This window comes from Stegostoma tigrinum, chromosome 10 (assembly GCF_030684315.1).
Source record: "Stegostoma tigrinum isolate sSteTig4 chromosome 10, sSteTig4.hap1, whole genome shotgun sequence".
Classification (NCBI taxonomy): Eukaryota; Metazoa; Chordata; class Chondrichthyes; order Orectolobiformes; family Stegostomatidae; genus Stegostoma; species Stegostoma tigrinum.
In genome coordinates, this window is record NC_081363.1 from 87,353,126 (window position 1) to 87,365,718 (window position 12,593).

The 12,593-nt window shown below is 42.0% G+C and overlaps 1 protein-coding gene across 1 annotated transcript in view; it reads right to left on the reverse strand.

The window, feature by feature from the left end:
• The window catches only part of stard9 (StAR-related lipid transfer (START) domain containing 9), a 383,628-nt gene that overhangs the window by 259,720 nt on the left and 111,315 nt on the right, over window positions 1-12,593 (reverse strand). The window contains exon 4 of the mRNA XM_059649369.1: window positions 11,116-11,232. Coding sequence (XP_059505352.1) covers window positions 11,116-11,232 — 117 coding nt within the window. The remainder of the gene's footprint in view (window positions 1-11,115; window positions 11,233-12,593) is intronic.

The window sequence follows — 12,593 nt, forward strand, 5'->3', positions numbered from 1 at the left end:
GAAACTGGCATAAGGGCACTTTATCTGAATGCTTGGAGCATTCAAAACAAGGTGGATGGTGCAAATCATGGCAAATGGATATGATTTAGTGGCCATTACAGAGACATGGTTGCAGGATGGTCATGACTAGGAGGTAAATATCCAGGGGTATCAAACTGTTCGGAAGGACAGACAGGAAGGTAAGGGAGGTGGTGTCACTCTGATTTTTAAGGATGATATCAGGGCAGGAGAGAGAGAGGGTATAGGTTCTACTGAACAAAAGGATGAATCCAATTGGGTGTTAATTAGGAATGGCAGAGAGAAGAAGTCACTGATAGGTGTGGTCTATAGGCTACCAAATAATGACATCATAGTGGGGCAGGCAATAAACATAGAAATAGCTAATGCATGTAAAAATGGTACAGCAATTATCATGGGGGATTTTAATCTACGTATCGATTGGCCAAAACCAGGTCGGTCATGGCAACCTTGAGGAGGTGTTCATGGAATGCATTGCGATAATTTCCTTGAACAATATGTAATGGAACCTACAAGGAAGCAAGCTATCCAAGAAGTAGTCCTGTGTACTGAGACAGAAATCATTAATGATCTCACAGTTAGGGAGCCTTTCAGAAGGACCAAGTACGGTCAAATTTTAAATATGGATGGAACGTGAGAAGGTTAAATCCAGTACCAATGTCCTGTGCTTAAACAAAGGATACTACGATGGAATGACGGAGGAGTTAGTTATGGTAAAATGGGAGCAAGAACTTTATGGTGGATCAATTGAGGAGCAGTGGAGGACTTGCAAAACAATTTTTCACTGTGCTCAGCAGAAGTATATTCCAGCGATAAGGAAGAACTGTAGGAAAAGAAATAGTCAGCCATGGATGTCTAAGGAAATAAAGTATCAGATTGAAAAAAAACACACACAAAAAAGCAAAGATAAGTGGGAAACTAGTAGACTGGGAAATCTTGAAAGGCCAACAGAAAGCCACAAAAAAAGTTAAAGAAAAATGAGATAGATTATGAGAATAAACTAGCTCAGAATATAAAAACAGGCATCAAAAGCTTTCACAGGTTAGGGAGGCGGAGACAGGCTGGGCTGGTTTTTGGATGCAGTGGTGGGAGGAGAAAAGCTGGGCTGGTTTTGGGATGCATCCTTGCCTCCCTAGCCTGTTCTTCCTCTCACCTATCCCCGCCTCCCACCTCAAGCCGCACCTCCATTTCCTACCTACTAACCTCATCCCACCTCTTTGACCTGTCTGTCCTCCCCGGACTGACCTATCCGCTCCCTACCTGCCCACCTATACTCTCCTCTCCACCTATCTTCTCCTCTATCCATCTTTGGTCCGTCTCCTCCATCTCCCTATTTATTTCACAACTCTCTCCCCATCCCCCTCTCTGATGAAGGGTCTAGGCCCGAAATGTCAGCTTTTGTGCTCCTGAGATGCTGCTTGGCCTGCTGTGTTCATCCAGCTTCACACTTTGTTATCATGGGTTCATTAAGAGTAGGTCATGTTTAACTAGTTTGGTGGAATTCTTTGAGGACATTGCTTGTATGATGGACAATGGGGAACCTGTAGGTGTGGTGTATCTGGATTTCCAGAAGGCATTTGACAAGGTGCCACACCAAAGGCTGCTACATAAGATAAAGTTGCATGGTATTACAAGTAATGTATTGGCATGGATAGAGGATTGGTTGACTAGTAGAAAGCAAACAGTAGGGATAAATGTGTGTTTTTCTGGTTGGCCATCAGTGGCTAGTGGTATGCCTCAGGGGTCAGTGTTGGGGCTGTAATTGTTTACCATTTAAATAGATGATTTAGAGTTGGAGACTGCGTGTGGTGTGTTAAAATTTGCAGATGACACTAAGATGAGTGGCATAGCAAAGTGTGCAGAAGACACAGAGTCTGCAGAGGGATATAGATAGTCTAAGTGAGTGTGCAAAGGTCTGCCAGATGGAGTACAATGTTGAGGTCATCCATTTTGGTAGGAATAACAGCAAAATGCACTATGTTTTAAATGGTAAAAAATTGCAGCATGCTGCTGTGCAGTGGGACTTGGTATCCTTGTGCATGAAACGCTAAAAGTAGGGTTGCTGGTGCAGCTGGTAATTAAAAAGGCAAATGGAATTTTGTCTGTCATTGCTAGAGGGATAGAGTTTAAAAACAGAGAGGCTATGCTGCAGCTGTATAGGATCCTGGTGAGGCCACAACTAGAGTACTGTGTGCAGTTTTGGTCTCCTTACTTGAGAAGGGATAGACTAGCACTGGAGGGAACACAGAGGAGATTCACACGGTTGATTCCAGAATTGACAGGGTTGTATTATGAGCAGAGACTGAGTAGGCTGGGATTATACTCATTGGAATTCAGAAGAACAAGGGGAGATCTTACAGAAACATATAAGATTATGAAGGGAATAGATAAGTGGAGGCAGGGAGGTTGTTTCCACAAGCAGTAGATTCGCCAACTTTAGGTACATTTAAGTCATCATTGGACAAGCATATGGATGTACATGGAATAGTGTAGGTTAGATGGGCTTCAAATCGGTATAACAGGTCGGCACAACATCGAGGACCAAAGGGCCTATACTGTGCTGTAATGTTCTATGTTCTATGTTCAGATGAAACTAGGACTCGGGGGCATAGCCTCAAAATAAAGGGAAGCAGATATTGGACTGAGGTCAGGAGGAACTTCTTCACCAAAAGGATTGTGAATCTGTGGAACTCCTTACCCAGTGAAGCAGTTGAGGCTACCTCGCTGAATGTTTTTAAGGCAACACTCGATAAATTTTTGAACAGTAAAGGAATTAAGGGTTATGATGTGCGGGCGGTTAAGTGGAGCTGAGTCTGAAAAAGATCCGCCATAACCTTAATGAATGTCGCGGCAGGCTCAAGGGGCCAGATGGCCTATTCCTGTTCTTAGTTCTTATGAGAGAAGATGGACAGGTTGTGTCAGGACCAGGAGGCGGGGATGAGAGGGCGGGCTGGTCATGGGATAAGGCCGAGGTTGGGAAGATTTTGAAACGAATAAAGTCCACATTGAGACCATTGGATTGTAGGCTGGAGAAGCATCACCTTATATTCTGCCTTGGGAGCCTCATCTCTGACTGCACATTTGGCAGGTGTTTCTGGGAGGTGGAAGCGGTTCTTGGCCTTGAGATCCAGTAATCCAATTCATTTCTCCAGTTCCTTTTCCATACTTCCTCTTGCAGATGGGTGTTCTCAAAGAATTGTGCAGCTTCAAACAGGATCTCCGCTGATTTGGCTTTTTCTGAATGAGGGTCTACCCAGCGTTGATATCTATGTTATATTTCTTGAGGTAAGGCTTCAGGGACTCTTTGAAATGCTTCCTTTAACCTCCTCTCAATGAAATACCTTCTTTGACGTGGGTGAAGATGATTTGCTTTTGCTAAACATATGGCCAGCCAGATAGAATTAGTTTTGGATGACCATGGCCTGGATGTGGTGCTATTGGCTACCTCAAGAACAGCGATGTTACTACACTTATCAGCCCAGCTAATATGGAGAATATGTTTCAAACAACATTGATGGTACTTCCAAAGGTCTTAGGGTGGTGACTATATGTAGTCCAATGTTTGAAACAATTGGGAAGAGCCAGAAGGATGACTGCCTTATGCACAAGGATCACAGACATTGAGACACTCATCCTTAGGTATGTGAAGGCGGCTCTTGCAGATTGGACACAATGTTAAATCTCCACATAGATCAGGCTGAGATGACAGGTAGCTGCCCAAGTAGGGGAAATATTCCACGTTTGGCAGGATTTCTCAACCTCAAGAATAGCTAATCCTATTAATATTAGGAAAGCATCGTATCCTTTGAGAATATTGAGTCAAGTCATTTTATTACAGCCAGATTTAGAAATTCTCACACGTTCATTCATTTGATAATGTGTACAAATTTAAACAGTGGAAACTCTTTCAACGTAAAGCCGTGTTAATTTGGTTGAAACATATTCAGAAAAATAAGCGATGCCCATATGGCTTTTTACACAACTCACTTCCTGTTTATCAATAACTTTTGTTAAATTTACTCTGCTTTCTTTAGTATAGCACTTCCAAATTAAATCTGAATTCAACTCTTTTCATGTGGTGAGTTTTACTAGTTGCAATCTGTTTTGAATTATCTTTGCTTATTGCCTCAAAAAACTTACAAGGGTGGATACGCTGACAGTAAACCAGTTGGGCTGAGGTAAAGTACTAAGCAAACTTCGCTGGATGCAATTTTTTAGTGGCTTAGTTATTGATGAAATCAAACCACTTCAAAATGAGATAATTGTGTTAATAAAAGTTAGTTTTCCTTTATGTGATGGTCAACGATTCCCTATTGACCAAGTCAAATTGAGGTGTCGCTCCATGATGAACAGGCACTCTTCATCTGCAGATCAGATGCAGTTATTCAACTGATGGTCCAGGGTAGCATTGCAGCTAAGCCCAAACTCTCAAAGCCAAGGGTTTTCAGCAGCATCACTAGTTCGCATTCCAGAATGCTGCCTTCCTCCTCCCTAACCCATGATTCCAGAGGCCAACTACTTCACCCTGGGGTGTCCTTGTGGTTGTGAAAAATGCTTTATAAATGAGACCTTTTTTTCCACTCTCTCTCCAGCTCAGATGAGCTGCTTCAGCACAGGCTTAAAATTCAGAGTGTGAGAGACTCCACGCTGTAAGCTCATCAGAAGAGGTGTAACCTAAGCAGCTTTGAAAACCCAGTTACCTCAGCTCAATTAGTAGCAGTCCCACCTCTGGATTGGAAGATCAAGTTTAAATCCCAATCTGAAGATTTTAGAACATAGTCTAGGCTGAACATTTTACTGCAGTACTGCAGAAGGGCTATATCACTGAACCTCTCAGTTTGCCATGAAAGATGTTATCACTTCCCCATTTGGTATGTCTCTGTTCAAAACAAGGTAATTGACATGAATGCACTTTGTGGCTTGCTGAGGTTGTGAAAGACTCAATATAAACCCAAGTCTTTATTTCAACACTAAACTCAATTCTTCCTATATTGCTCCATAATGATGACCTGCAATGCTATTGGGCTGTGATCCTTCACTGAGCCTCCCTGAAATAAAAAAAATTAACTGCTAAGCACCACAAATTGATGTTGGGATTCAACTAAATGTCAGCTGTCCATTAATTTTTCACACTAATTCTTGGGACAGAAATGTCACAGACAAGGCCAACATTCATTACCATCCTTAATTGCCTTTCAGGAGATGTTGGTGAGCCATCTTCTTGAATTGCTGCAGTTTACATAGTTTAAGCACATCCATAGCAATGTTCAGGAATGAAATCACAGAATTTTGGCCCAGCACCTATGAAGGGACAGGGATGTATTTCCAATTTTGACTGACGTGAGGCTTGGATAAATACTTACAGGTGGTGTTGTTCTCAAGTAACCTAAGCTCTTCATTTTCTTGATGGTAGACATCATAAGAACTTCAAACAGGAGTAGCCCATTGACCCCATCATGCCTACTTCATCATTAAATAACATTATGGCTGAGCAAATACTTTAATGCATTTTACCCACACTTCTTTCTTAATTCACTCATGAGGCATGTACATCACTGGCCAGCCGGCATTTATTGCCTGCTCCTAACTGCCCTTGAGCTGAGTGGCTTGCTAGGCCATTTCTGAGGGCAGTTGAGAGTCAAACAATTGCTGTCGGTCTGGAGTCACACGTAGGTCAGACCAGATGAGGATGGTTCCATCTTTCCAAAACTCTGAATGCCAATGATAATCAGAAATCTATTAATCTCTGCTTTAAATATGCTGAAAGATTAAGCTTCCACAGCCCTTGGGGTACAGAATTTTAAAGATTCACAACTATCTGAGTAAGAAAAATTCTCATCTCAGTAAAAAGACAAGTCCTCATTTTAAGTTATGCTCAGATGCTGGTCTCCCAACTAGGGGAAATATCTTTCCAGCATGTACTCTGCCCATCCTTTTAAGTATTTTGAGGGCATCAATGAGATTACCTTTCATCCTCTGACGTTCTGAAACTCGAGAGAAATTAGGCCCAGTTTGCCCCATCTCTATTCATTGTACAATCCTGTCATTCCGGTCTGGAGAATCTTCACTCCGGATGTGAGTTTGCTCGCTGAGCTGGCAAGTTAGTTTTCAGACGTTTCGTCACCATTCTAGGTAACATCATCAGTGAACCTCCGACGAAGCGCTGGTGTTATGTCCCGCTTTCTATTTATCTGGTTAGGTTTCCTTGGGGTGCTGATGTCATTTCCTGTTCTTTTTCTCAGGCGATGGTAGATTGGCTCCAAGTCAATGTGTTTGTTGATGGAATTCTGGTTGGAATGCCATGCTTCTAGGAATTCTCGTGCATGTCTCTGCTTGGCTTGTCCTGGGATGGATGTGTTGTCCCAATCAACCTCATCAGCAAGGACATCATCAAGCTAGTGGACCTCTGCCTCACCACCCACTTCACTTTCAACAACAAAACCTACAGACAAACCAACGGTACACCCATGGGATCTCCGATATCAGGGTTCTTAGCAGAGGCAGTAATGCAGCGACTCGAACAAACAGCTCTGTCAATAATCCAACCCAAACTTTGGGTCCGCTATGTGGATGACACCTTTGTCATCACTAAACAAAACAAATTAGAGGAAACATTCAAGACCATCAATAATACCCTTACTGGCATAACATTCACAAAAGAGGAGGAAAACAACAACAAACTGCCATTCCTAGATGTCACAGTAGAGCGAACAGCCAATGGGGAACTTCAAACCAGCGTCTACAGGAAAACAACACATATGGACCAAATAGTGAACTACAGGAGCAACCATCCCAACATCCACAAATGAAGCTGCATTAGAACATTATTCCAACGAGCCACCACACACTGCAGCACAAAGGAACTACGCAGAGCAGAGGAAAATCACCTATACAGCGTATTCAAAGAGAATGGGTAACCCTATCAACACAGTCCGCCGATTTCTCAGCAACAAACCCAAACAGACAGACAAAACGGGCTCAGAAACCATAACCACTCTCCCCTACATCAAAGACATTTCCGAAATGACTGCCAGACTACTCGGACCCCTTGGCATCAGGAGTAGCCCACAAACCCACCAACACACTAAAACAGCAGCTAATGAACTTAAAAGACCCTATACAGACAACAAATAAAACGAATGTCATCTACAAAATACCTTACAAGAACTGTGCCAAACACTACATTGGACAAACTGGCAGGAAGCTAGCCACCAGGATACATGAACATCAACTAGCCACAAAACGACATGACCCACTATCACTCGTATCCTTACATACAGATAAGGAAGGACACCACTTTGATTGGGACAACACATCCATCCTAGGACAAGCCAAACAGAGATATGCACAAGAATTCCTAGAAGCATGGCATTCCAACCGGAATTCTATCAACAAACACATTGACTTGGAGCCAATCTACCATCCCCTGAGAAAAAGAACGGGAAATGACATCAGCAACCCAAGGAAACCTAACCAGATAAATAGAAAGTGGGACATAACACCAGCGCTTCGTCGGAGGCTCACTGATGATGTTACCTAGAATGGTGACGAAACGTCTGAAAACTAACCTTCCAGCTCAGTGAGCAAACTCACATCCAGAACCTCAACCTGAGCTACAAATCTTCTCAAAACTTGCTAATCTTCACTCCCTCTGCGGCAACGACATCTTCCTTGAGGTACAGACCAAAGTTCATGATGTGGTCTCCTTTACAGTGGAGAAACAAAATGCAGACGGGTGACCGCTTTGCAGAACACTTTCTTTCTGTCTGAAAAATGACCCCGAGCTTCTAGATGCCTGCCACTTCAACACACCAAAATATATCCATACCAGTATTGCTATCTCAGGCCTGCTGCAATGCTCCAGTAAAACTCAACATAAGCTGAAGGAAGAATACCTCATTGTCACGTTACAGCCCTCAGGATTCAATGCTGAGTTTAACAGTTGCAGAACATCAATACCACCCTCCGTCTTCACTGCCCCAGATACTGTTCTGTATGGATTGCTTCCAGCACATCCAGTATGTTTTTATCTATTCACAATTCTTATTAGCACCCATTCAACATTTGTTTCTTGCCCCAGCTTAACATCAGCAATCCATTTCTTTCTCTTTGGGCTCCAACTTTTCAATTTACTCCTCCTCTACCAACCCTTGCCATCAGCATAAATACCACCATTTTCCAGCTGCTCTCAATTCTGACAAAGGATCACTTGACTCAAAACCTTAACTCTGCTATTTTCCCTCCACAGATGCTGCCAGAGCTGCTGACTTTCTCAAGCAATTTCTGTTTTTGTAACATTCAAGTGGGCTAACCTAAAAGCTTCTGAGGAAGGGTCACCGGACCCAAAACATTAACTCTTTTTTCTCCTCCACAGATGCTGCCAGACCTGCTGAGCTTTTCCAGAAACTTTGTTTTTGTAACCCAAAAGCTTGCTGCATCTGCATGATGACTAATTGACAAGGATACCCAAATTCTTTCATGCATCTACACTTACTGACCTCTCACCATCTAAGAAATATTCTGCACATCTGTTCCTCGGACTAAATGGATAATCCCATATTTTTCTACATTATAGTCTGCAATGTTAGTGCCCACTCATTAAGCCTGTTCGAATCCTCCTGAAATTGTGTGGTATCTTCCTCACCACACACATTCCTGTTTAGCTTTGTATCATCTGCACATTTGAAAATATTACATTTGGTCTTCTCATCCAGATTATCAATGTATCTTGTGAACAGCTGAGGCCCAAGTTCTGGGCCTTGCAGTAGCCCACCACGAGGCCCCAAATATAGATCTGAAGGAGACTTGGTGAGAACTAAGTATCATTGTAACTGCAAATCACTCGCTAACGAGTATGATTGTCCATCTAGGAAGTTCTGCATCATTGTTCATAGATTCTGTGGGTCCTTAGAACATAGAACATTACAGCACAGTACAGGCCCTTTGGCCCTTGATGTTGTGCCGACCTGTCATACTGATCTGAAGCCCATCTAACCTACACCATTCCATGTACGTCAATATGCTTGTCCAATGACGACTTAAATGTACTTAAAGTTGGTGAATCTACTACCATTGCAGGCAAAGCGTTCCATTCCCTTACTACTCTCTGAGCAAAGAAACTACCTCTGACATCTGTCCTATATCTTTCACCCCTCAATTTAAACCTATGCCCCCTCGTGCTCGCCGTCACCATCCTAGGAAAAAGGCTCTCCCTATCCACCCTATCTAACCCTATGATTATTTTATATGTTTCAATTAAGTCACCTCTCAACCTTCTTCTCTCTAATGATAACAGCCTCAAGTCACTCAGCCTTTCCTCCTTGTGTGGTTGATGAGCCTCCTCCTAGAGTTTCATTTCTAAACACACATTTGGCAGGTTTTTCCAAAGGATGGAACTGGTCCTTCCCCTTGAGATTGCTCGCATTCCTTTCTCTGACTCTCCTCTTGCCAATGGATGTTCTTGAAGAATTGTGCCCCTTCATACACGAGTTTCTCCAAGTCAGTTTCTTCTAAACGGCAGTCTCTCAAGTGTTGACTTTTATGTTGCATTTCTTGAAGGAAGCCTTCAAGAAGTTTTCAAGAAGTTTTCTTGTCCTCCTCTAAATCAAATGCCTTCCTTGAGCTGGGAGGAAAAAACAAATTGCTTTAGCAGTTGCAAGTCAAGCACCCGAGATACTTAGCCAGCCTAAAACAGTTAGTTTCAGATGATCATGGTCACAATGGTGGTGCTATTGGCTGCTTCAAGATACTGATGCTAATATGCCCGTCCTCTCAACTGATGTGGGGAATCCGTCTCAAACAGCATTGATGGTACTTCTCAAGCATCTTGAGGTTATGGCTGTACACAGTCCAAGTTTTGGAGTCGTACAGAAGAGTCGGAAGAACTAGTGCCTCGTACACAAGGATCTTGGCGTCAGCACAGAAGTCATGGTTTTTGAAGATTGTCAACCTTAGCCACGGCTTGCAGATTAGATGTGGATCTCTGTACCGATGTCAACCTTAGATGAGAGATAGCTACCTAGATAGGGAAAATGTTCTATTTTTGGAAGGATTTATCCTTTGATCTTAATGGAGCGATTGACTGGAACTTGACTTGGGACGAGCTGGTAAAAGGACTTGAGATTGATGTTGATATCAATTCTTCAGAATGCTTCCATGAAACGCATTAAGCAAAGATTTCCATGACAGCAGAGATAACATTGCCATCCGTAGGCTGAAGTTCCACAAGTGAGGTCAGCATAGTTTTGTTCTTGGATTTCAACCGTTGAGGTTGAAAAATTATCCATCCATCATATACAGAATACCCACATCACTGGCAAGCTTGCTCTTGACAAGAGGAAGAGTAGTGGTGATGAAAATGGAGACTATACTAAGCATACAGAGACAGCGAAAGATGAGGAAATGAATATCCATCTGATCTACAACATTAGAGCCAGAAAGCTACAGTAAAGAACTAATATTGTAGAGTTCAGCATTTTTTAGTAATACTTGTTTCAGTATATACCATAAGGTCAGGATTAATTGCTCTATTATCTTTTAGTTTTTTTATCATTTGCAGCTACTATCTACAGAAAATAAAGTACCCGTATTTATGTAACATTCATAAATTTGAGGTATCCCTAAACAGCTCTTAGTCAATTGAGTGCTTTCCAAAGTAGTCATTGTTGTACTGTAATCAATGATCCTCTTAAAGTCATGGCTAGTGCTAGCTATGCTCTTACAACAAGTTTATATTAAAGTGATTCCGTGCAATCAGCCTTCAAAGACAGTGATTCTTCTGACCAATGTGTTACTCACTATGTTAGTCAGAAAGGAAGATCAAGCCAGAACGTGTATGGTGACTGAGAAACCCTAAGCTAAGCCATTCACTGCTAAAGAATCCATTTGGCATTATTCTCACTACAGCTGTGCAGAATGGACATGGGAGATAGTGAGTGTCTTTCATTGCTGAAGTGAATAGGTTAGTGTAGGAGAAATAAAGGGTGAACAAATAAAACTAACTAAAATGATACTGAACTGTACTCTGGCTTCCTGCCTTGCTTGTGTGAATGGCAGTGGGGAGAAAAAAAGGAAAAAAAGCACAAATTGAATACTTACTGGTGTCCCCATCATTGTATATGTTTTTCCTGAGCCTGTTTGTCCATAGGCAAACAAACAGACATTGTAACCCTCGATAGCTCCCGACAGGACTGATGTGCCAAGATCCTGATACACCTTTAGATACAAAGAATAATTAGGATTAATGGACTAGAGAATTGCAAATGTCAAAGTCACAAAAATGAATAATTTCAAAAGGCACAACCTAGCCTTTTTCAGCCTCAACATATGTCCTAGTTGCACAGTAGAAGTCATATCAATACACATTTGGAGTGACGAGCGATCAAAACTGCTAGTAATTGAGTCCACAGGTTTGAATGATGTAATGAGTAGATAGAAAAAAATGCTCAGTGGTTTTCTGTATAACAATGCCCTCAATTAAATTAATCTCTTGCAGTCTCTTCATACACAAATAGAAAACTTACCAACATGTGAGATTTGAAAATTGAGGATGAATAGTAAGTGCAGAAAGCACACATCCAGTCTTTCAGTATGTGAGAAAATGTCACATTAGCATTTTGAGATGATTCTAATCCAGGACGCTTCCCATAGACTTTACCCAATCATTTCTCGTCAGACATGTTGTGTATTATGTTATTAAATAGACAACAGGATTATTAATGATGAAGATGAAGAGTGAGCCAAAGATTAATTGGTATTATTCTTTCTTCAGGGTTAGAAGGTTGTAGATTCAAATCTTCCAAGACCAAAGCTCACGGTAGTGATGAGGGAGCGCTGCACTGTTGGAGGTACTGTCTTTCATACGTAACATTAAAAGAAGGCCTTGAAGGTATCTGACCTCCTGTCGAAAAGACAGGAGGAAAGGAAAAGGGAGGGAGATAGCCCTGCCTATGACACTACCCCTGAGGAACTCCTGCAATGATGTCCTGGGACAATCACAGCCATCATCATTTAGGCTAGGTATGACTCCAACCAGCGGAGAATTTTTCCCAATGTCACTAAGTCCAGTTTGCCAGGGGTCCCTGACGCCACACTCAGTCAAATGCTGCCTTGATGTCAGGGGCAGTCACTCGTACTTTGCTTGTGAAATTCAGGAGATGCTTACATCAAAGTTCAAGAGGGCCAAAGGTTATGCTCCATATCTCTCAGGTTAGACCCCACTGTAGTAGCTGTGGCCATTTTTGGTCACCGTACCCCTGGAAGGTTATATTGGTCTTGGAAAGAATTCAACGCAGATTCAACAAATTCATATTAGAGCTGAAGGAGATAAATTCTAAGCTGCACAGCCTAAGCTTTCACGATGGAAGATTAAAGAATAAATTATTTGAGTTACTTAAGATTATTAAAGTATTTTGTAGCAGGAGTGCAGAACAAGAGGGTATAGCCTCTAAAATGAGAGTTTGGCAGTTCCAGGATGATTTCAGAAGTATTTCTTCCCGGAGGATATTGGAAATTGAAGCTGAGTCAGTTAAAGATTCTGTTCCTAAAATTAATTAACTTGAATTAGATAAGATGTT